Below are 25,637 nucleotides of genomic sequence, written 5' to 3' on the forward strand. Positions count from 1 at the left end.
ACAAATGTAGCTATTTGTGACTTAAATGTCACTACTACTGGACCTACTTTACACCACAAAAAATGTTTTTTGTGATTAAAAACTGGATAAAATACAAATCTCTACAAATGTCTGAAATACAAGCAGTTTTTCCAGCAACATGTCCAACACATTGTGAAAAGAGGGAAGACAGAGCTCAGAGGACGGGACACCTTTCAGCTCATACTGTAGCTGAGAGATAACCTTCCCCACATGATTGACAGTATGGCTGAGTTAAAAATAAAGACGACCCTGCTCCCGGCGTCTCATCATACCTGCTGGAGAGCATTTGGACCAGGCAGACGGAGCCAAACCTGCACCTCTACACCACAGCCAACATCTACATGAAAACCACATTGGGTTCAATGTGTTGGCAGGAGCTCTGGGCACTGGAACAGCGGAGACCGTCAAAGGTTCAGTCCCGACACGGCTAAGCAGGCCGTTGTCCTTGCTCTAGCCAGTATTGCAGATTTATTTTCATGCACACACATAGCAGGCGTGCCTCCGCACTGTATATAGCTGAGATGTCTGAGCAGTGATTTACTGCTGAGCTCTGATAAACTGCTAAAATCCTCAGCATGTTTTTCATCACGAGTCAGTATCTGTGCAGATCATCATAAAATTGTCTCATAAAAGTGGGTGCAGCACACATATAGGCAGCTCTCTGCCAGCACTGTGTGTGTTTCAGGTTTCTCAAGTGCCCTGATGGGTTGCCTGGTCAGTCTGTCCCCACCTCTGCCCGCCAGTCCTGCCCAGCGGGGACACTAAGCCAGGCTGGATGGTGATTGGACGACCCCAGAGGACAAAACATTCAGACTCATTTGTCAAATATGATGAAGACCAATGGAGGCCAGGTGGTGTCTGCGTGGACGTAGAGAGCTGAGGAGCGTGTGTGTGTGTGTGTGTGTGTACACCAATATTTCAGCAGAGAGGAATGCCCTTCGTTCAGCCTGTGTGATAATTAATGGCTGTCAGCGTCTCTTTAGTGGAAGAAGGCGCTGACAGACAGCACTCCAGAAACGCAGGGAATGTGTGAACGCCTCACAGGGGTGGATGAGGGTGCAGGAGGGAACCGAGGGTGGGGGGTGGATGGGTACAGTGCAACATCCCTCGCAGCCGTCTGTGGCAGATGATCCAGGTCACCAAACCTGGGATATCACCCTCATTTGCTGCCATTTGAGGAATTCCTGGACATCTGTGTGAGCTGTGTGAAAGTGATACTGATCTCTCAACACCAACACCACAGCAATACACCGTGTGTGTGTGTGAGAGAGAGAGAGAGTGAAAGACAGCATGATGGCATGACGGACAAATCTTGTAAAAACTTATTTGATTTGATCATGAGTTAAGGGGAGATCTTCATTAATTGCTTCTGATATCAGTTTTCATTCAGTGACTGACGGATTCGATCATTTTTACTGTCCATCTCAAAGATGTGGCTCTGCACAACACATAGTTAAACTAAAAGATGAATATTGCTGTGTCTGACAGAGTTTGACTGTTTGATCATGACTGGGACACTTGCAAGAAAGAAAAAAATTTGAAATAGTCAAATCAGCAGCCTACTTTGCTATGAATGATGTCATTATTTTGATCAATCAATATGGAGCAACTGTATTTGTTGTTGACTTGTCCAGGCCATTTGATTTCTATTTTCTATCAATCTATATCTATATATCTATATTCATATCTTTATCTATTTATGTAGCTGGATGGAATTATGAAGGAAGACTCATATTTATCAGATGTAGATGGATCAATGTTCCCATAATGTCACTTTGAAGTGTCTTTTCATTAGTTCCTCCACACCTGGTGAACACCCACATCCTTCAAAGTCCAAAATCCATCTTTGTAACCAAGCTATCTGTCAACAATGTGTAGCCTCCAAGAAAATAACCCAGATGACATCATCAGAGGTAATTTCCTCATGCTCTTCCTGCAGACATCATCCCACTGCTTTCAGAGGCTGAGTCGTGCTCCTCATGAAGAGTAAATTAACCTTTATGTTTAAATTTTGTGGACATTCTGTCTGGACCAGGGCCGTGTTGTTCAAATGAGCCTCAAGTAATAATCCCTTCCAGTCTCATTCAGCTAATTTAGTTTGAAACAGTGTGCTCTTATTTTAAAATAAAGGCAACATACATGGAGTTGAAACCATAATTATGATGTAGTGGAAAAGTACATCTGACAGCTACAGATACTAGATAATTCTATTTTGCTAACAGATAAACAGTTTAAGTCATTTTTCATGCAAAAATTGCAGAAATATTTCATGGTTTCAGCTTTTCCCCATATCAGATTACAGCAAAGAGGTTTAGACTGTTGTTGTAATTTTCCTGATTAGTCTTATGTACTTTTACAAAAGTAACATTTTCACTACAGGACTTGAAGTATTTGTACAGCGAGGTATTAGTACTTTTACTGAAGTAAAGAATCTGAATACTTCCTCTACCACTGGTGATGTTTAGGATTGATGAGGTTCTCCGACATGGACATGCAAGAGACTTTTGTGGGATAATTACACGCCTGTTGTGAAAATTAAACCTTACTAAACTGTTCCAAAAAGCAGCTTTAATTGTATCAACAATTTTCTACATTTTTTAAATAGTACAATTATTTTGTTGAATATTTGATCATGTAAAAATAACTCTTTATGAAAGTGTTAATAATCATACCAACAGATCATAATTGATTTTTTATTAGCCTGCATGTTCTCATCTCAAATAATATCAATCTTTCTCCATGAATGTGAGATTCAAAATCCATCTCTAACTAAAAATGAGTTCATGTATGTGGTTAACTCTAAAACATCCTGTTCATGATCCAGCTATCAATAAGCTGCGCTTCTGCAGGTTCTGGTTTTTAGGACTCACTGCTCTGACAGGTTCAGGTGAGTTTAAAGCAGCTTTGAGAAATCAAAAAAGCACATCTTCACACTGTCTCTATGTGTGGACCTCTGCAGGCCTGTTAATATGATTTTTCCTCTATATTTCCCAGCCTACAAAAATTTTTCACATATTCATTAAGATGTGCATTTTCATGCACAACACTCTCGAGTTTCATCTTATGTCACAACTGTGAGCCATGTGCGCACACAATACAAACAGCACAAACAATCCCAATGTCAATCCAATGAGCAGTTTATACAGAAGAAATCAATGCACTTCAGTAGATTTGGAACATCAGCCGCACTGATAAACCACAGAGGGGCACTACCTTCAGGGACGATAATGTTTAGGTGGACAGCACCTCCTGCTGGCTGAACATGACAGGACACGCTCATCCAGCTGTGGAAGAATGGAAACAACTGATAAGCAGAGAAACTGGATGTAGCGGTCCTGTATTCCTCAACAAATATCGCCTGCCACCAAGACATGACATGCGGTCAATCACACTTAGATTACCTGATACTGTAAGTGTTACCATGGAAGCCACTTTGAAATATAGGTCCACCAATATAAAGGTTTTACCTGTGATGTCAAAAGCTCTGGTAGAGAAGCTGTTTTGATGGAGCATGAAAAAGGATTCACTTCTCCTCTGACACTGTTCAAACATCATAAGATAACATTACAGAAATAACTTTCCACAGTCATGGCAGTCAAAACCCTTTTCTGTTTGCCGGTAAGTGGATTATTCTATTATTCTCCAGTCAGAATTTTAAAAAGAATGGCAAAGGGAAAGTGGTAAAGGCAATTAAGGTATAAGTTTAATATTTTTGAAAAGAATGCATATACAAAGAACAAAGACTTTAGACAAAGCTTTTGGTTTTGCACCAAAACAACAACAGGTTATAATAATTATACTGACTTGATCTGGATATCAACCCAACTCTAAGCCACCAGTTAAGTAAAACAACCAACCAATCACAAATAATCTTACCAAACAGTCTCTCTGCCATTACAGGTTTTTATTCAACTAAACCAATTAGCGGTTTTCTTGCTATAAACTGGCAGGTAAGAGTTCAGATGAGTTCCGACCCCTAAATGTAAAAGGAGTGAAAGTAACCTTTTTTTATATATTTATATATATAAGATAAAAAAAAAAAAAACACAAACAGAAATAATGAAGAAAAAAAAGATTTTGGTAAAAACACCTGGAGCCTACATCAACATTGTGAGCCAGCTTACATTATAATTACATCTGTTAAACCTATCATTTAGAACAGAGACCAAGGCTCAGCTACACGCAGCACCATACCGTTTGAATGGGTACAACAGAACGGACAGCCCTTCACACCTCAGACATACAGCCTGGATAAAACACACTATAGGAAGGCACCAAATTCTGACCTGGCACAGAATTCTGGTGGAAATTCATGTTCACTGATCAGTTGACTAAATATGGATCTCCAAATGTGGCTGCCAGTACAGGCCAAGGAACGTTTGTTTTAGACGGATGTGTCTGCTGTACCCGCTCTAAGTGTAAGGTGATGACAATGTTAAAACAGTATCCCGCTTTACCCTCCCTTGGTCCCTGGCAACGCATAAAGAACACACCACTTGTTCTGCTAACACTGTTTAAGTTCCCTGCATCTAAAAGGCAAATTTCTGTGGTCGACTAGTAGACCCATTACTATTGACTGCCTTTAGCTCTTCAAGTGATTACCACCCCCCAAATGGACTGCCACTCTGCACTGTGAAAGTCCACTCTAAGAGGACTGGATACGAGATGGCAATATCATCCATTCAATTTCCTCGATGACAGAGCTGTGGGAAGTTTTAGCCGCATTGCCCCGAATTACAGAGTCCTGTCAGACGTACACAGTTTCCTTAGTGGTTAAGAGCGCGTCTACCTGGAACATGGAATAAATATCTCAGACTTGTCATGTGTTTGAAGAGAAAAGGGGTGTTGGCAAACAAAAACAAAAGAACACTACTCTGTTAGCATTTCCTCTGGTAGTGCCGTAAAGAACATAGGAAACGGGCGATGAGTGTGCTCGTCAACAGAGGGATGGGACCAGCAGCATGAGCAGCCACACGTCAGGCAGCTGGCGGGGGCTGGGGCAGGGCTTATATCCAGGAATCCTTTACATTTGCTGAGGACAACTAAATGGCTGGGCATCTAAAAGTTGATTAAGCCACAACACCGACTGACTCAAAATCAATCTATCAAAAGCTCCACAGAATGAATTCTACTTGTATGTAAGCTTGGCATCCCGATGCCTGTCCGAGGCCGTGCCACCCTGCCCGGAGCCCACAGCAGCCTGTTGGCCAGGCTACGTTGACCTTATGTCCCAGATTTAGGGGTGAAGCTTCTTATTATTGCAGACAATTATCTGAAACTTGGTAGGCTGTTTTCTTTCTAGTCTTCCCTGTGGAGGACAATGCTGTCAACCAGCCTTAGCAGAGCAAGGGAAGGGGTGGGGATGGGGGGCGTGGGGGCGTGTGTGCGGGTGTGTGTGTGTGTGTGTGGGTGTATGCGTGTGTATGTATTTAGGTGTAAATATGTAAGTGTTATGTTTGTGTGCTTTGAAATGGTAGGAGCCTCTCATAGCAGCACACATTTGCGTTTCCTCTTGGGCTCTGGGGGCTCCAATGCAGCCAATATCGCCTCATCAAACACATTCTTGAGGCCTTTCTGTGAACACAAACAAACAAACACACAGGCTCAATGAGGGGGCAACGCAAATACACACAGGTCAAATAAAAAAGGTAGCGGGAAAACGCAACAACAGCTTTAACAGAGGACAAATAACTGTGGGGAGACAAAAGCAGCATTGAATATCATTTTAGTCGAGCGTCATAAGAAATGTGAGCGTGCTGTTGGGGGAAAAAAATTGGAGAGGAGATCAAATCATATCAGCAACAAACAACTTTTGTTTTCATATAAATGTGGTGATTCCTGTGTTCTGTGTGTTAGTTCTGTGAGACAGATCAGAGATGAAGAATCAGCGACACAAACTGCATGCATGTTCGAGTGCAAAGTGCAGCTGAAATAAAAGGCAAGTCAAGCAAGAAAGTGGAGGGAAAAGACAGCATAACCCCTGACGCCATGACAAAAACAAATGGAATCTGAGCATTTTCATGTCGAACCCGGTTGTATTTTTATTTCATTGGCTCTGCTTTTCAGATTCAAATTGCTGACTACCTCACTAAAAGAGCACATCCAGATTCAACATAGAAAAGACAGATTTACAATAATAAGAGTAATAACCACAATCTCTGCTCAGCCTCAGAGGTGAATGTTTCCTTTCTCTTGTTTTTGTCCATGAGCAGAGCCGCTTACACCACGAGCTCGGTCATGTGAAGTAACCGGAGCTGCTCTGACACAGTGCCGTCCTATGCAGTAAACCAGTAAGCCCCTCAGCATTGCTTAACTCAGTTGACTAACCGTACTAAATTCTTCTCTGACAAAGCACTGGAAAAAGAAGGGAGTCAGAGAGAGGAGAGCAAGTTCATGTGTACTTTATTAATTCATTTCACAGGTTATTTCACACAATTATAATACTTTTATTATCTGGACTTCAAAGACAGCATGATATGCACCACAGTTAATGGCACATTGGCGTCATATACAGGGAAAGTTGGGCCAAACAAGTTAGAGACCACTTACAGAAGACTAATACTTTACAAGAAATCAAGTGTAGCTAAGCTGTAAACCAGATCAATCAGACCAAACGGGAAACACTTTATCTTGTGGTTATGTTGTCAAAATGGCCAAACACTCCCTATGTATGACTTAAGTACTTAAACCCCTGACATGTAACCAGTCAGACAAGTTCTGCTTAACTGGACATGGATAGGTATACAAAAAATACATTAGCATTAGAAATGGAAGGTCTGTTTAGTGATGAGATCAATCTCAGTGGGGAGCCATGTGAAGCCACCACCCTCGCTTTAGTCCAAACCCTCCCTACATTAAGGACTACGAACGAAAACAAAGGCTACATCCCAACTTACATCCTACCTCTGTAAAATGCTGCTCCACTGTTGGTCAGAGGCCACATTAATGCGCACTAGACCGAAGTTGGAAGTTTGTAAGATTTATAATGTAAAACTAAGCTCACATAAATCATTCCAGAAGTTAAGATATGAATTACATTATTACAACACCCAAACCAAATGTCCGCAGTAACAGGTTACAAAAGGCAACTAGTTAAGTCACTGAAGTGCAGAAAGGCCTCGAGTCAGTGAATCAGTCCATGAAACAAAGTTAGTTGCAATACACTCTCAATACAGAGGAGTAGTTTGGGTCGAGAGTTAGACTGGTAGCCGACTGATGGATTGGTTAGTTAGATGGCTTAGATTGAGATTGGTCTTGATGTCAAAGCAGCACATGTAAAGAGATAGAGAGGACAGGAGAGATGGGGTAAAGGAATGAAAAATGCAGAGGATAATGGCAATCAGAGGAGGAGATGAGCACAGTGGCAGAGAGTTTAAAATATACAGCATTTCCTCTTTCTCTGTGTCTCAGGTGGCTCTAGGGCAGCTAGGATAGCTTCGTCAAATACATTCTTCAGCCCTCGCTACAATGGCAGGAGAGGAAGAGAACAACAACACAATTAGCACAGCGAACACAGAAAGGACAGTTGGGAGAGGGGGATAAGAGCAGCATGGCAGAACAAGGAGGAATGTATTTGAGTGAAATACAGAGAATATATGGGCGTTACAGGACAACTGTGTGAAGGAGATGCACGGTACAAAGATGAAGAGTAAAGTGCGATAGAGAGAGGGCTGTTGCTGAACGGTGGGCTGAAATAAGGCGTGGACCAACTGCTGAGATCCTTGACAGGAAACAGGAAATGACATCAGTAGCTATGCAACAGTTGTGCCAGGGAGAGAGGGGAAGGAGGAAGGAAGGAGTGGAGCAGCGAGGTGGGGGCTACACCTCAACTCCATCAACACTATTGTTCGGTGCCTGAATGAGGCCGAGCTCATCTGCTCTCCTCTGACTCATGTTCCCTTCTTGAGTTCCTAACAGTGACGCGCCAAAGGCAACACAAGTACTCAGGACTTGGTTGAACAGCTAAACACATGAAAACAATGACTGATTCATTAAAACAATCCAAGAGATGTACTGGGTACTACAATATTAAATCCAATAACAATGAACAAAACGAATGCTAGTTCAAGCTTTCTGCTGTCTAATAGAATATAATTTAGTGGATCAAATCATACACTGGTCATTACAATTTTCATTAAACATTAACTTTAAATAGTACAATAAAAAAATAAGCCATTGAAGATGGTCCTCTCACACCCACAGCTCTTCTTTCAGAATGTCTAATTTATCTCTTTACTTCACAAACAGCAGCACTGTCCCATCACATTTTTACCCCTCAAAGGACAACTGAGGCTATTGTCATTAAGTTATTAATATCTTAATAGGTTTATTTGCTAATCCAGTTTTGATTTTATAGACACCATCAACACATCTTTTACTGGGGTTGTGGGAAGAAGATGCCCAGGGCCAAGTTGTGGTGTGAGACTCCCAGGTAAATGGTGTTACAGGCTAGATTACAGTCAATCTCACTGGACTGTGATAGAGAAACTTGTAGATAAAGAGTGAACAGACCCTCCTTACAACAAACTCTATGAGACTCATCAGCAACTCTATCAGCCTAAACTGCTCTCTTCACCAGCTCTAATATAGCTTAAGGCAGACTGCTTACTGTAACAAGGATACACTATGGTGTGAAGCAAGGTTTTCAAGCCATACAAAATAGATCTGATGATTTACAATTAGCAACACCACTGAGTTCATGAGTCAGAACAGTCACTGAAACCAAACCATGCAAAACAAAACTCATCAACCGTTGCATGCATGGGCCAGGGGGAATATGGACATGTTCTTCATTCCTCCTTTTTCTTAGTACTGGCCATGAGATGTGAATCATGTTCCTAAGAAGTGTATATGTGTGACTATATATTCATGTGTACTGTATGTATTACCTGCGTGAGGGCTGAGCACTCCACGTATTTCACAGCCTTAAGGTCTCTCGCCAACTTCTCGGCTGTCTCCGGAGTGATGGGCTTTTGCTTGTTCTTGGCCAGCTTCTCTATAGTGGATGGGTCATCCCGCAAGTCAATCTGAGTCCCAACTAGCAGGAAGGGGGTCTTTGGACAGTGGTGGGTGATCTCTGGAACCCACTGGATGCACAAACACAGGGTAATGTAACAATCAACTTACTGTGTCACAAGTACTACCCCTACCCTGTGTAAGAGCCAATAGACAGAATGCAATCATTTGTAAATGAACTGTCTCTACCAACAACGGTTTTACAAAGTGTTCCTGAGCCCACGTAGTAATATCCTTCATACAATGTGTAGTGAGCCTCACCCCATCCTCACTCATGAACGACTGAGGCTTTCCAGGATGACCCTTTCATACCCAATCATGATACTATCACCTGTTACCAATCAACCAGTGGAATGTTCCAAACAGGTATTTTTGGAGCATTCCACATCTTTCACAGTCTTTTGTTGCTCCTGTCCCAACTTATCTGAAACACGTGATGCTTTGCTGGCATCCATTTCAGAGTAAACATATATTTGCAACAATCAATGAAGTTAGTGAGGTCAAACATTAAATATGTTGTCTGTGTTGTTTTTAATTGGGTCTATGTGAAAAAGGATTAGCAAATCATCACATTTTGTTCATGTTTTACACAGCGTCTCAACTCTTTTGGAATTGGGGTTGTACACCTTGAAGTGTTTGGGAAACCTCTGTGATATTTCACTCAGAATTTAAGTATTGATTGGCCAATGGCCTGCTCCTACAATGCACTCTAAAGCAACTGATATAATACAGGTCATTTAATGTAGTAACTTGACACAATAAAGAAAGAGACACCTTCCTAATAAAAGCACATAATGACAAACTAAATGCACATCACAATGTCAAACTGGATTATTTCATTGTTAAGGGAGGATTTAATTATTAGTATTTTAAGATATCACAAAAGGCCACTGGTAAGATAAAAAAAAAGGAAGCGCGAGACTTGCCTTTTCTTTGACATTTTCAAAGGAGGAGGGGGACACAACAGAAAAACAGACGAGGAAGACATCTGTTTGGGGATAACTCAGAGGTCTTAACCTGTCGTAGTCTTCCTGACCTGGAGAAACCACACAAACATGTTTAATTTGCACAGTCTAGCCATTGTGTCAACAGGACTGATACATTAGACAAAGTGGGCCATCTCTGTTAGCAGAATAAGGCACAGCAGCAAAACCACAACACCTCAGTCTAAACACCCTACATTCACAAAAACTTATCCTGTGGAAACAATGTGAAGGAAGACAACTTTTTGTCATGATTTCCATTTAGCGTCATATATACTCTTCATAGTGCAAAATGTATGAAATGATAATGACTTAAAGGGTCATACATAATACATATAATTGATATCCTGAATAAACAGAAACGAATAAGTGCAGGTTGAAATAAGAAGGACATACCTGCTGTATCAAACAAGCCCAGAGTGTAGGGCTCGCCTCCAATCATTACAGTTACAGCATAGTTATCAAACACCTATAACATACAGACCAGAAACAACTGTTAGCAACTCATTTTTATTATTAGTGAATTATGTTGACATATCTTGAGTTTGAAATATATGGTTTAGATGTTAAAATATGCATACTGCATATGTGTACAACAACAAGGCCTGTGATTTTGCTACGAAGACTTTAATTTTTTGGCTCATAGGATGTATCAAACCAAAACCAGGCATGTTCCAAACTAAACATCCAGTTCTGAACTGTTCACAATGAAACTAAATAATGACACAGTAAAATATGATACAGTAATTAGTTGTATAAACTCCAGTTTCCAATCTTAAATATCAGTAAAGCAGGGTAACACAGAGGGGATTCAGAATCATACTGTATAAACACTATGAAATCGACTAACACTGATGTAACTTTGTTCCAATTACAAACACAGTTATAAAGGTGGGACAGATTTGGTCTCTTGGGAATTTATCTGTCAACTGTGAGCATGTGGTGACGAACAGACCAAGTTGAAGTCCTGCCTGTCATTCCAACACTCGTCCACACTTACCGTAGGTACATATTCAGAGGGAAACTTGTTTGTGGTGTAAGAGATGAGCAGGCAGGTTTTACCCACAGCACCGTCCCCAACTACAACACACTTGATGGTCTGCATAGCTGTGTTTTACAGTCTTCACTACTCATTCAAGATCTGGAACAGAAAAACAAATAGAATGGAAACTTCATTAATTGACGGCATTGTTCATTGGACGAACAAACTGTAAAGTCACCACAAGCAAAGGTAACTTCCGTCTGTATTCACCCACTTTGGCATTTGGATTTTTTAAAATGTAAATGTGAAAACAAATCCCTACTTTGGTTGAAATGAGTACTGCATTGTACACTGTGGACATTTTGTGTCCACAGGACACAGAGAAGGAGAAGAAAGCGTGGGGTGGGGACAAACTAATTCTCTGGGGAAGCCTTTGAAAAACTCAACACCAGATGGCATTTTCATTACTAGTCAATGACGAACGCTTGGTAAAAGCACTTTTCAACAAAACTGTAAATTGGAGCCTGACCTAAATCTGAAAACTGAGGTGACCCAAGCCCTGTCTAAATTGTCATTATCTACTTGACATGGGGATGTGAATGGAGAGATAACCCTGTCCAGACATCGATTAATGACTGGACCCCCCCCATCCCTGATGAACTACGGGGTCAATGTCAGTGTCCAGATGTCCAAATGAGGGTTTCTAATTTAAGGGATTGAAGGATAATACAGACACGCGGCTGGACACCAATTTGGGGAACAAATGACACAGTATAAATGTGCTTCACACAAAAGTAGAACACATTTGGTGACTGTGCTAGCATAGAATTTAGAGTATCTTGGTGCAGGAAAATGTGGAAGGCAAAGAGAACAGGGGTTTAATCCTTGGTATGACACAACAAAGGAACAAGAAGAGACTTTATTAATCACCAGTCGGGGAAATTCTGGACAACAACAGATCACTTGATCGTCAACTGATATTGAACACAGTTTTATATTTACAATGTTTTGCATGAATGCTTGCTCATTGAACACACTCATGTTTTTGGTCAACAATGAACTTATCGTATCAGTTTGCAACATAAGCATTGCTAACTCCTCTGAGAGTTAAAGATGCGCTATGGCTTTTTTTTAATGGTGTGTTTTATTGCGACTGCAACTGGGCACAGGCTGTGCAACTAAGATTCTATGCAAATTGTGGCCTCCTGGTCTGAAAACAATAAGTCCAAACATCAGCCACACCCACAATACACAATACACAATACAACAAGTTTGAAACGACACATCAAAGTGAAGCATCCAACCTGTCTTGAGAAATATCTCCGAGTGAATGATGATGATGAGAGATCATTAACAGAAGGCAAGACGACGAACCAACAGCCGCAAAGTTTCTCCACCCAAGTCAAACTCAAAGCATTTTGTAAAAAAAGCGGTTACATATCAACAAGTAGCAGTGGTGGAGGAAGCACTCAGATCCTTCGCTTAAATACAAATACCACACTGTGAGAATACTCCACTGCAAGTGCAAGTCCTGCATTCAAAACCTTACTTAAATATATTTGTATGCCGTATGCAAATGAACTATTAGCTAAATATACTTAGCCTATCAAAAGTTACAGCTTAATAGTAATAGCAAAAGTAATAATTAATAAAGTAATTTGAGAAGTAACTAGTCACTAAAGCTGTCAGATAAATGCAGTGGTGGAAAAAGTACAATAACCCCTCTGAAATGAAGTGAAGTAAATGCATTAAGTTAAATAAAATGGAAACACTCAAGTACCTTGAAAACCTCGAAGTACAGGACTTGAGTAAATGTAGGTAGTTACATTCCACCACTAACAAGTAGACTACACTGTAGGAGATCTGCAGCCATTGCAGCTCGTGGGAAAAACACAACAAAACAAACAAACAAAAACCCAAGAAATTCATATGAACTTATTCATTTTTTGGGACTATGAACTTAAAATTAAAAATTGTGAACTGAATGTGACCTAGCTCTTGTGAACTGTGAACCTGGACAACACTGTTGACAAATAATAAAGCATAACAAGATTGTCTCATGACAGTCAAATTCAATACCGTATGGGTGGAAAACATTTTCAGAGGAGAAAGGGTCCTTTTGAAGTAATAGGAGACAATACAGTTTGTTATTTGTTAGTTTATTTTATTCTATTATTTTATTATCTTTCTTATCTTTTTTATTAGCTTGTTTCTTACACAGGGGTTGCAATGCAAATTTCGTTGATATGTCCATGTGGCAATGGTGGCACTACTTCATAGCAGACATAGCAACTGTAGTCATAACATAACAAAAGCACCAAAGTGAAGTGAGAATTGTTTAAAGCTAATTGTTAGAGTGAGCAGTGTTCAGACTGCCAGGGAACACAAAGTAGAACTCCAACCAATAAAAAAAAAAAACACTTTGAAGCATTTGCAAATAAGTACAAATCTACTAAATGAGCAGGTAGCCTCTTATTTGGGTCAATTTTTAGAGAGGGGGCTTGTTAAAGAAAAACATGCAGTTCTGGGTGAAAACTTATAACTTTAAAACATAACGACTGAAGTATGAAACTCAGTTTGATCATGAAAGCTGACAGGCACTGCACTGGACTGCAAAACAGGGCATGTGACCATTAACAATCAATAATATCCGTAGTCCACAAAAGCTTGGCAGTCAAATTTCACTTCTCAAGCAGTTGACCATTTGCACAAGTGACAATTCTATTAAACATGTTTGATTTTTTAAACTGGAATCTGAGCAAAAGTGCCAGTGCAAGTCATATGATTACCGAAGTAGCACACAGAGAAACTTTGCCAGAAATTGTGAACCTCAGGCCAAGTGATCATTACACAACAACTTTCTGAATCTGAACAGCAATGTGTTTAGTTACATGCCAGCAACCAAACAGTACCTTTCCCAGTCACCAGAATATGGATAACAATGCCTACAAAAAACGTTCACAGGGCATTTTCACAGCAGACATTTTGACTTATCATAATAGGAAAAGCACAGGTGTTTGAAATAACATTAAAGATAAGTCTGTTCTATTCAAGCGTCCCAGTAAGCCATGACAATGAGCCAGCATACACAATACACCAGGACCCTGAAAATTGACTGATTAAACTGATCAATTGATTACTCAATGGACAGAAAATTAACTCCTCAGACGATAGATGCAGCTGAAAATTCTGCCATCATTAACTATAATACTCACAGCTGTACTTTTCATAATGTGACATGTCAAAATGTTGTCAATGCAAATGTCATATAAGATGAGTGAAATCAAACATTGACCTTGAACCTGTGTCTGGAATGAGTTGCATCTTGATGTACTCTGTATTTAGAGACAAGACACTGTATGTAGTCTGTGGACCACAGTATCCCTCTGTTTCCTCTCCACAAGTTACAGTATGTCAGTGCAGAGCCACTGCAGACCTCTGCAACACTGTGTGGGGGTGGGGGTGTCATTGAGAGGAGGAGGGACAAAACTGCAGGCACCAAATGTTACAGTGCGAACATGGTTTAACAAAGGAATAGAACACAAGTGGATGCCCTGCAGACACACGTGGAATACACTGGTTCCAATTTCTAACATACTTGTCCCTTTGCAGAATAGGCTAGAATTATGTTACACAGGACATGTAATGTATTCAACTGAATTTTTAGAGGAAATGACAGACCTGAAATTTGACATGGCTTAGATAACTGTCGGTGTGTCAGTTAGTGAAATTTCAATTTAGAGCTAGTCAACATGAGTGGGTTGCTCTGCTGTGATGTAATATGATTTATCCCAGTATCCTACTGAAGAAAGTTGGTAGAGAAATCTGCTACACTCTACTTCTCAGTATTTTACGATGCTATTTCATTGTAATCAAACTAGAGCTAGCTATAGAAACATTGGCAGTTAGTACTGCCAGTATGAATTTACATACTAAAATGACTTTGTCCATCCCTTATGTTGCAGACTATTACTTCAAGTTTCTGTCCTTTTTTATATTAACCACAAGACATAAATGAAAAGAAAGATCTCAAGAAATATCTGGTCATAAAGTACAAACTTATGAAGTTATTGTGGTAGAATACAAAACAAAAATGTGATTTAAGAGCAGGGCTGCTTCTTGTGATGGCCAACTAGTACTTTACACTCATTGCAGACTCAACAGCTTACAACCTTGACAAAAGGTCCCTGACTGTAGACCAAAATGTACAGCTTAGAAGGAAAAACACAGATGTAAAAAAGTTAGAGCATGCCTGTAGACAAAATCAATAAAACAAGCCAAACCAGGGCAGACTAGGACATAAAAAAGTAGGGAGGTCAGTTTCAGTTAATTTTGCTTTTGATAACCCCACAGCCATTAACTAGTAACTAACCAATTAATTTTGTACTGAGGAGCACGCTGGACTGCATTTCCCACGTAGAGGAGGCAGCACATAGAGCGGGAATATTTTCATCTCTAATACGAGAGTTATTTTTACCAGATCTATGACCATAGAGATTTAAATATGCTGGACTTTCATTTCTAGATTACAGAAACCCTGCGCCCAGTCAGCAGTGATGAAGTGACAAGTAGTTGTGATGTAGCTTTTTTTTGTGACACATGTCTTGCAGTCAGTGGTCCGAGCTAGCTTCTCTGCCCTGGCTACCTGGCTGAATCATTTTTTATTCAAATTCAATTCTGGCCCTTGGACAAATTTACTGGGCAACATCTGCCACTTTGCGTTACAAATAGGCTACGATATGTTTTTAAGTGTAACACTTTAAATTTTGAAATAAATCTCATACATTGATATATAAATTGCTAGTGACGTTGAACATGTAGCTGGAAATCATTCACAGCCATGCTGCTCCCAGATGAATATGGTTTTGATAATATCATTGTCATGGCAACTGCTGGACAAAGTGATGCTGCTGAGTTCACACATTAACATTAAAGTGGAAAATTTGCCATCAGCTCCAAAATTGCTGATGCAGAATGTGTCTCATTTTCTCTAGTGCATAATTTCTACAACTCATGTAAATGTAGTTGTAAGGATATGTCTGAGTCAGAAATAAATATAGACTGTCTTATATATAGCCTCGTCTGCCTCAATTTTGTGCCCAATCACAAGAGATATAACGTTAATTACTTGATCAAATGTTATTTTGTAATCACGAATCATTCTGGACTTCTTACCTTGAATAAAAATACCCTCTATAATACATATTCATGGGCTGTACAGGACAACATTTTTAACCCAGTCCACATACAGAGTTGGATTCCCCATTGGGGCACCTTTAGTTTGGTTGTGTGTTCCAATAATGGCAATTGCGAATGTTTATGGGTGGGAAGGGAGAGGGGATTTACTCACTGTCTGTAACGCACCTGAAGGGAGACAATAGCGGGAGAAGTTAGAAATTTAAAGGGAGTGCATCCTGTGAGCAGCCATCATGACTGTATGTTGAAAATTTTGGTTAACTTGGCTGGCAATGTAATAAATGGCATCACTGGAAGAATGGAACACGACATGTTTAAGGGCCAGTGTGTAACATTTAGGGGATCTATTGTCAGAATATGGCAGAAATGGAATGTAAGATTCATAATTATGTTTTTATTAGTGTATGATCACCTGAAAATGAGAATTGTTGTTGTTGTTTACAGAGGGTGCAAGTCCCCACATAGTCTGCCGTGTTGTACCGTCATGTGTCTACTGCAGCCCAGAACAGACAAACCAAACACTGGCTTTAGAAAGGGCTTTTCATGTTTTTTGCTGCCACAATACATTGTCCTACTCAGTTGGAAAGGGAGAGATGAGGCGAGGGGTACTCAGTTTGTTGCAATCTGAAACCTTACTGCTAGATGCCACAAACTTTTACACAATGAACCTTTAAATTGCTTGTACATTTACACAGAGAAGTGCATGTCTAAAAGAGGCATTTGAATTACCAAATACTTACCATATAACACAATTACACATGGAGAATAACACTGTTGCATACTGTTCCAAAATACAACTGGTTTTGATCTGCCTGTTAACTGGACTTCATAAACAAATATGATTTGCTCTGGTGACTTCTGTTGCGCATAATTTCAAGGATGAGTGATTAAAACTTCAAAGTATTTAATCAAAACCATCAATATACTTTTTGGCGAAACTTGAGGGCCCCAGAGTTATTTAGTCTTTGCAGTACTGGCTTTCTGTTTGCAGGTTAGGTGTTGCTTTGAGGACAGTTAAGTGGTCTGGTGTTTTAAGTGTGAAGCATACTTCACAGTGTGTGTCCTACAAACATTGTTGTAAATTGTTCTCATAATTCAGGGTTTCCCAAAATATCTACATTTAAAACCGCCACATTCAGTGTTGTTTTGATCACTGAAGTTTGGACAGTCCATTTCTGGGACTCACAAAATTTACTTATAGCTGCGCCTGGGGCACCAACTTGACCGATTATTGAGGAAGGGAAACCCCTGGCATTGTCTGGAGGAATCCTTTTAGCACTTTGGCCAGTTAAGAACAGCTAGTTTCACTACATCCACACAACAGCTTATGCACTGCAGTATCATACTGCCCTGCAGGGTCAATGTGTTTTTTCATGAAACAATACTGTAGAAAATCTAAAAACTTCTAAGAACAGGAGAGATTCTGTAATATTTGACAAACTAAGCTAAACACTGCAGTAAGCCAATGGCCCTGGGCAACAGAGGGTGGCTGCAGCTGCAATAATACTGCCAGACTTAATCCACGCATTTGTGTTTGTAGGCCAGCAAGCATTCTGAGGGCAGACCAGCTTAATGACTAGTAGTGAAAACAGCTAAAATTCAGTTTGATGTGTCAGTTTCCCCCATAAAGCTCCTAATATTAAATTAATTATGCTAGACACTATATCTTTCAACTGAAAGCAGAATACTTCTACCAACCACACAATCAGACAGTGCGTCCACACTGCTGCAGTCTGCGACTGGCACGCTGGATTTTTCGACATATCCTCAAAGATTGGTTACAACTTCCTCCCAAATTCATGTCAAACAAAGACTCAATGTGTGTGTTAAAGCACGGGCTTGACGAGGCGAGGCCGCTGGACAGAGTGGCAGACTACATGTCAAAGACATCAATCACAAACATTTTGTTTTGCCAACGACACAAAACCTATGCCGTGCTGTCCAAACATTCACATTCTATTACATTAGTGCCCGCACCACTTAAGGCATATCTAAATATGCGACAACAACTGTGAGTAGTGTGACAAATTATTGCCATCAGCCGGCACGTGTCCAAATCATAAAACTAACAACACGTAACAAAAACATTTCAAGATCACACCTGAGAAATAGCTAACGACACCACGAAAAGATACTGTTAGCTTGGATGCATTAGCCTTAGCTGATGTATTTCGGCCACATCCCCGGCCTCAATCTGGCCTAATTTCCTGTCGGATGTTTAAACTAACGACACATTCACTAAATTTGCTGTTCTTCCTTTAACCCAACCTAGTAATGCAAACTGTACATCTAATTACAATCCGAGACCCAGTTTAAGTGATAAAAACAATACTAACTTAGCGTTTCGTTACGCCTATTAAGTTCGTCAACCAGCTAACCGCTAGCTAGTAACTAGATAAATATTTGTCATTTAATTGCTTCTCTTAAATGCAAAGAAATGTCAAATGCTCATAACCCTAAAATCACCAATACATTTAATGTAAAATATGGTTGTTACAGAGCTCGAAGAGGTGTATTTACAAGCCGGTCTAACGTTACAGACTGCCTGTCTGCTTGCTTTGCTAACTACTATGGTCCCCAATTGGCTTGCTAGCAAGCTAGCTGAGCTAACCTTAGCGGATGCTGTTGCTGAATGAGACACCTAATTTGACAATTACAACCCATATACCACAAACGTACAGTGTATATAATAATGGTAACATTCAACCTAAAGCCAGCCGCAGTTACACTCCTGTAATATAAGAAATATATTTTTTCCGTACCGTATCCTCTGTGTCTTTACGCCGGGCGTTGGCAGCTCCGCGCTTGGGGCTTCCCAGTCAACAGCACAGGGACACGTTCCGTGCGTCCTGAACTACTACGTAATTACGTTAATCAATTTAACTACAACCAGGCTTACTTTGCTCAAACTAAGACCAAAACAATGAACAAACAGCGGAAGTATCTCATTAGGCAGCATGAGCTTTAAACACAGGTGATATTTGGAAGTCGAAATTCAAAACTGCATTTCACCTTCTGACAATAAACCTTAACTCCAGCTCAATAGTGCTGTTTGTAAATATAGTATGTGGAGCCGACAATTTCAACTGCGTTCCACCCACTTTGTACTAGAAAAGACACTCGAGGATTTTTTTCCTTTATCTATAATCATCCGGTAAAAATAGATCCGTTATATCAAGCTTGGCAAACGTAGCGTATACCACAAGGTACCATGTATTGTGAATGCACAATCGGGACATGTGCTTCAACTGTGATCCACACGTTTTGTTCCATTTGACTAAACTGCTTTCATGCTTCATGCAGAGATTATCTTTAACTTTTTTTTCCATTTGTAAGTTTCATAATACTGAATATAACCGTATATAAAATAGTCCCACTACACAACACAAGTTCATTAATTATCTTTCAAGCAAATACTTTACCATGTCATACTGTACTAGGAGCTGAGAGTTTGACCTACATAACTATATGACATAGCTGTTGTCTGCCACTAGATGGCACTGCAACCCAATGACCTAAATATTCATCCAGACAAATGAGGGTTAGAAACATTTAGTGGAATAAGTTAAAACACCAAAAGCTGTAAGGAAAAAAATCTTTATTCTCAAAATGGAAACATGTGGTAGAAAGAAATAACAATATTCATGTTATATAAACACAAACACACTCAATACCATTTGCAAAACCAAAAGAAGGAAAAATTTGTAGGTGTCTCCATTGTCCTAGTTAGACACACTCTGCAGCAAGGTAATGTTGTCTCCTTTCAACATGATCCTCCCTGGGAGACATAGACAGAGGAAGAAAGAGGGAGAAACCCAAGTGGAGGTGGATCAGAGGCGCAAGATGATGGATGGAAAGAGATACAAGTGTCATTTCACTTTTGGACAAAGCACTGAGTGCCCACAGTGCAAGTAGGATCATTAGCTTGTCTGTTTGTTTTTGTCTCTACTAGCAGTGTTTCCCATTGGATTTTCAGCAGTGCTGAAGTGCATTCAGTATTATTTTGCATCACAAGAAGATATTGATCGAGTCTGCTAACATAAGAAGGTCTTTAGACATATATTTGTGTATATAGTTGTAGATCTACTTTAAGAAAATGCTTCAAGACCCACCCAGATAGCCTATGTCCTGTGGTTAGTCTTGCCTATCTTCATCCTACTCTGCCTCTTTCTTCTGTCTCCTGTCCTCCTCTCAATTCACTTTCCATATTTTACCGTCTCACCTGTACTATCAGTAATCCTGTCTAATAATAGAATACACAGAGTAAAGTATTTCATTTAAGGTCCAGTGTGTGGCATTTAGGGAGGTCTACTGGCAGAAAAGGAATGTTGTCAGGGCTGCACAGTGCAACATTTACTGTATTTGCACTTGATAGGGAAAATCAGCCTGTGCGACAAATTAAATGAGCGCAGTAGCACCCGTGTGATACAGCTTGTGCATGTGTGAGAGGCTGAAACGGTGATTATACACTTGTCTGGATGTAGATTGTTCTTGTTTTAAAATAGTATTTTAAAATGTAAACATATGGGAGACAGATAAGATTGAAATATCCCCTTTCTACATGTTTACATGTTTCTAATTGTTGGAAGGGCTGTATTGATAAAGTACTGGTTTCTAACTCATGAAGGCGTTATTGCACTTACAGTAACAAGAGTAGCTTTAGGAGCTCAACCCCAACACAGAGCTAAAAAGATGCTGCAGCATGACAATAAATCGCACCAAAACGTTAAAAAGTACCTGCAATGTCTGTGCTTTTCACATCTTGTAAATGCTTTTTGTAGACAGCTAAGGTTTTTCGATTCTTGTTTGGGAGATTTTCACCCATTCTTCTTTGCAAAAGGCTTCAGCTTGCGCCTCTTGAGGTAGTCCATTTTGGATTTTGAGGTGTGTTTAGGATCGTTATCATGTTGTGGAAGACATCCCCTTTTCATCATCAGCTCATCATCAACACACAGACGGTGTGATGTTTGCTTCCAGAATTTGTTGGCATTAAATTGAATCCATTCTTCCATCTACCAGTGAATTGTTCCCTGCACCACTGTCTGGAACAAAAGCCCAAAGCCTGATCGATCAATCTGCTCTTAACAGTTGGAGAGGTGTTCCTTTCTTAAAGTTATGCACCCTTGTTCCTCCAAACAAAACATTGCTCATTGTGGGCAAAAAGTTTTAATTTAACTTCATCAGACCACTTCATGGTTAGGATGCAGGAAAGTTTTTCGCTGATGACTCTCCCACGAACGTCATATTTGTGCAAGTGTTGCCACAGTGTGCCACAGATAAGAACAGTGCACCACCACTACAGCCTGCTGAATGTTTATGAAAGTCTTTTGCATAAAACAGGGAGTTTGATTTGCCTTTCTTGCAATCCTACGGAGCAGTCATCTCAGAAGGTTTTCTGGGTCTTGCAGATCTCAACTGTTCCCACTAACTGCATTTCTTGATTACAACACAAACAGAGGCTACACTGAAAACACTTTGCTGTCGTCTTATAGCTTTTTCCTGTCTTGTGGGCATCAATTATTTTTAATTAGAGTGCTAGGCAGCTGTTTAGAGGAGCCCATGGCTGTTGATTGTTGGGACAAGGTTTGAAGAATATCTATAAAGCTTTGAAATTTCCAGCACTTGGCCTTTCCTAATGATGATTCTGAACAAACCATAGTCCAAACAAGCTAATTAAGGCCTGAGACATCAATAAAAGTTATCTGAGAGCTCCTGGGGTGCCCAAATGTCTGGTGCTCCTTTCCTTTTTGCACTCTAAAACAGAAATAATGCACTAATCTTGTGTAAAACATTGAAGAGGAGGTTTCATCTTTAACTTTTGGAGATCAATCTTCTACCTACTTAACTTTTCACAGTAACATAAATTTTAACCAGTGGCACCCAAATGTTTACATGCCATATATATTATACAGACACACACATGACTATGCAATGATCAAAATAACAGACTTTCCATACAGATAGGAGAGGATAAGAGGATACTCCCTTTCATGAAGACAAGTGACCAACTTTTGAATTGTTCTGTGTCATCCCCACAGTACAACTTCATTGAACTTTGTTCTAATTGGCAGGTAGCGGAGCCTTCGTTCTTGCAAGCTACACTTACCTTACAACCAATAAGACTGTTATGTTAAACAGCAGCAATATCTGGGATGTTTGATTTATTCTGTTTGAGGATATATTTAAATAGCAGTGGTAATATTCATTTAGCAACTGTTGAATGCATATAGGGGAAACACTGCTACTAGCCCTTCTCCTCACAGTTACGGTGTGTTGTGTCCATTTGTTCAGCATCACAACCGAGGTCAGTAACTGTCTGTGTGACAGTCTCAAGTGTGCTGATATGCATGTGTAGAAATCACTGCACAACACAGAGACAGGGGTTGGAAAAAACACAAGTGTCAAAATGTGCAGTGCTCTTACCCAGCGGCTTTCTGTTCTTGGTCTTCATGTGGACTTCCTCAGCATCATCTAGAACCAGGTTCATGTACTCATCAAAGCCCTAATACAGCAGGGGTACAGCATGCCAAAAATTGGTTTCAGCAGGTTCAATGCAGGAACATTTTCATATTCTTCTCATTAAATCCTTGTATTCTTCTGTGCAGCTTGCTCTTAGCAGATTCATCAACTGTCAAAGCTTGTCTAAAATGACTTGTCTCAACTGGATGAATGCCACCTGTTCATGAGGAAGTCATCATCAATGTAATCAGCAAATGATCAAATAACAAATGCAACAGTGTCATTAGTCATATTAAGGTACCTGAAACAACATGTTATCAGAGCTAATAGATGTTAAAACACCCCAGGGAAACTGCAAACTATTGTTGACCATCACTTAGTGAACTGAGCCACGTGGCTTTGATTTCATCTGCACAAAATAAAATGGCCACATCATCGTGGCATTTGTGACTTCCAACAGAAAAGCCTGAGGTGAGAACACAAACATTTAAATCTTTTCTCTTATTACAAAATAATAAGTTTGGCTGTTGAGATTCTATGAATTTTTTTCTTAATTAATCTTCTTAATTAAAGCCTTAATTTTTCACATTCTAGGGGCTCTACAGCACAAGAATTTCACCAGCATATGCAAGGGAAACTTGATACAGATTCACTGACCTGACCTGGCATGCCAATGAATCTGTTATCGACTCTTTTCTGTCACTTTAGTGTCATGTGAGTGTGGTCACCACATAAATGTAATGCTGTCGTGACATGTGGAGTCTAAAACAGGGGTTGGGGGCACAGGTGTCCCTAAAAAAATGGAAGAATTGAGACCTATCCCAGTATGGAGCTCTTCAAAAGTGCTCTTCAGTGTGGATAAATCTGAAAATGCCAGGCTTTGTTTTCGCTGTTTTAGCATGGACAAGAAAAACAGCTCTTACTCCATATTCCCACCCAGACATGGTCAGAGGATATGTGACAATAAGCTTTCTGCTGCCCCAACTTTCTCTGTGATAACTCATTTTAAATGTCAGTACAGCCAATGACACAATACACCTTTTCACTGACCTCCTGTCTGAAAACTTGAAAAGGATGAGGCAGCAAATTAATCTCAGCACAGCCATAACTAGTATAAAAACTTAGATAACTTACAATGATGCAGCCCTCTATCCGCATGTTCACCTGCTCATACAGCCAGACCTGGATGCGTGAACGCTGGAAATGAAAGGGACAAGAGGTGACAATTCCATTGTATTCATCCCTCACACAAAACAAATCAGAAGAAAACAGGTTCAAAGATTTAACTAAATACTTACATTTTGTAGATACCGGAAAATTAGGTTCTGATACATGCAGTCAAGGAAATTCAATGCTTAAAAAACAAACACACAAACATGATACAAGTTCAATATGCTCACAAATAGGGTTATAGTACAATTCACTGATCATGCCGCCATTCACACTTTTCACAGCTAAAATAAGCGTTTAAAAATCCAACGATATGATGAATAACAAGTCAACGTAAAATTCTAATTACGTAACGCCGACATCGTCTCGATTTTAACTCAACCTCGCTTTCTTTACAATATTTAACTGGTAAAAGTTGGTACTTTGCATTTAACGTTAAGGGGCGTCGCATTGTAGCTGTTGTATGCACTGTAGCGCGCTATAGGGTAGGTAACGTTACAGCGGCTATTTCTACACACAGGTCCTTTGAAGGCACTTCAAAGAACCAGAAGTATTTGCAAAAGCATTTCTAATCAACACACAATATCCTGCTTGTAGTAAATCTATATAACTCCCTACACGTCTGTTAAATCTCTGTCGTCGTTCACACTCATAGGAAATTAGTGATTAGCTTGCAACAACGTTAGCCTAGCTGCTAAGTTATTGTATCAAGCAATTCAACCGCATTTGTCGTTCATTGCAATCAAAAGGATACAATGGGCTGCACCATAACCTTCTGGACCTTCTGTCCTTGTCCTCTGTACGCCATGACTCCAACAAAATACCAGCGGTAGGTATAAGATGAAAAATTGGCACCTTTTTAACAGTGTGCACATAAACGAAACGCTCACGTTGTGAGGTTGCTTCAATGGCGGGTTTCCTTCCGCGTGCGGTGCCAGTTGGGATAAAAGGGTCACATGATGTTGCTCAGCGCCCCTCTTGGTAGGAGGCCGGTACTGCACCTACTTGTTGCACCACAAAGTGTGCAGTTGTTTGTGCATGTGCATACATTTAATTTGGTAAGATGACAATACAAATTAAATAAAACGACTGTTGTATTCACGAGCAAGCACTAATGATAACAATAGTAATCTTTGAAAATCAGTGTGGGTAAAGTGCAACAGCCAACCACAGCCACTGTTCACTGTCATGGTTCACAGGCTGGAAATGCCATTTTGTGCTATGTGCAGACAGCTCCAAATCCACCATCAAAGCAAAATGAGTCATTTTACACAGGCCATTATCAGTGTTTCCTTGTTGCCATTTATGATGACCCCTGATTCCAACCCTGTCTACACCCACACTCATCTTTAAACTCAATAGCAAATATTCATTTTTAGTCATATACTTTATTGATAGAATGTCAATAAGCACTCTCAAAATCATGCATAAGCACGTAACATTTACTATTTATGGAAACTTTGCACAGGTTATCATGCAATGCGGTTGCAATTAGTACAAGTTTTGACAATGCTACAGTAACTCCGGCACATCCTAACATACAAACAGTTGAGCTACTTTTCATTTGATTTAACATTATCACTACACTTATATATTTATTCAGTTTGTCATTGCGCTTTAAATATGTATGTAATTGCCTGAAATTATTTTTGTTTAGGCAGCTATGGCCAGATCAGCCCACCAGGTGGCCCCATGGAGAAAAGGAAAATATTCTGGCTCCCTCTCACCAACCGATGCTGCCACCAATGACCAACATTGTTCAAGCAGTACATTGTGCACAGCTGTTTCTGAGCCAGGGGTTCTTTTAAAGT

General features: G+C 40.0%; 2 protein-coding genes across 2 annotated transcripts; both read right to left on the reverse strand.

Annotated features, from left to right (window-relative positions):
* Positions 1-3,706: 3,706 nt before the first annotated feature.
* Positions 3,707-19,016, reverse strand: cdc42 (cell division cycle 42). Its single transcript, XM_041962408.1, has 6 exons — positions 18,960-19,016; positions 11,020-11,160; positions 10,416-10,488; positions 9,963-10,072; positions 8,910-9,107; positions 3,707-5,595 (listed from the first exon to the last, which is right to left on the reverse strand). Exons 2-6 carry the CDS (start codon positions 11,122-11,124, stop codon positions 5,506-5,508), a joined length of 576 nt encoding a protein of 191 aa, XP_041818342.1. The 5' UTR covers positions 11,125-11,160; positions 18,960-19,016; the 3' UTR covers positions 3,707-5,505.
* Positions 19,017-19,778: 762 nt separating this feature from the next.
* snrpe (small nuclear ribonucleoprotein polypeptide E) lies at positions 19,779-24,903 on the reverse strand. The gene is made up of 5 exons (XM_041958997.1): positions 24,581-24,903; positions 23,955-23,981; positions 23,791-23,853; positions 22,621-22,699; positions 19,779-19,975 (listed from the first exon to the last, which is right to left on the reverse strand). Exons 1-5 carry the CDS (start codon positions 24,632-24,634, stop codon positions 19,920-19,922), a joined length of 279 nt encoding a protein of 92 aa, XP_041814931.1. The 5' UTR covers positions 24,635-24,903; the 3' UTR covers positions 19,779-19,919.
* Between the last annotated feature and the right edge of the window lie 734 nt (positions 24,904-25,637).

This window comes from Chelmon rostratus, chromosome 2 (assembly GCF_017976325.1).
Source record: "Chelmon rostratus isolate fCheRos1 chromosome 2, fCheRos1.pri, whole genome shotgun sequence".
Lineage (NCBI taxonomy): Eukaryota > Metazoa > Chordata > Actinopteri > Chaetodontiformes > Chaetodontidae > Chelmon > Chelmon rostratus.

Coding starts and splice junctions, on each gene's coding strand:
- cdc42 (XM_041962408.1), bottom strand. CDS start 11,124: ATGCAGACCATCAAGTGTGTTGTAGTTGGGGACGGTGCTGTGGGTAAA. Junction 10,073..10,415: donor GGGCTTGTTTGATACAGCAG/GTATGTCCTTCT, acceptor TGGTTTCTCCAG/GTCAGGAAGACTACGACAGG. Junction 9,108..9,962: donor TTGAAAATGTCAAAGAAAAG/GCAAGTCTCGCG, acceptor TTGTGCATCCAG/TGGGTTCCAGAGATCACCCA.
- snrpe (XM_041958997.1), bottom strand. CDS start 24,634: ATGGCGTACAGAGGACAAGGACAGAAGGTCCAGAAGGTTATGGTGCAG. Junction 22,700..23,790: donor GGATAGAGGGCTGCATCATT/GTAAGTTATCTA, acceptor CTGCTGTATTAG/GGCTTTGATGAGTACATGAA. Junction 19,976..22,620: donor CAAGAACAGAAAGCCGCTGG/GTAAGAGCACTG, acceptor TATGTCTCCCAG/GGAGGATCATGTTGAAAGGA.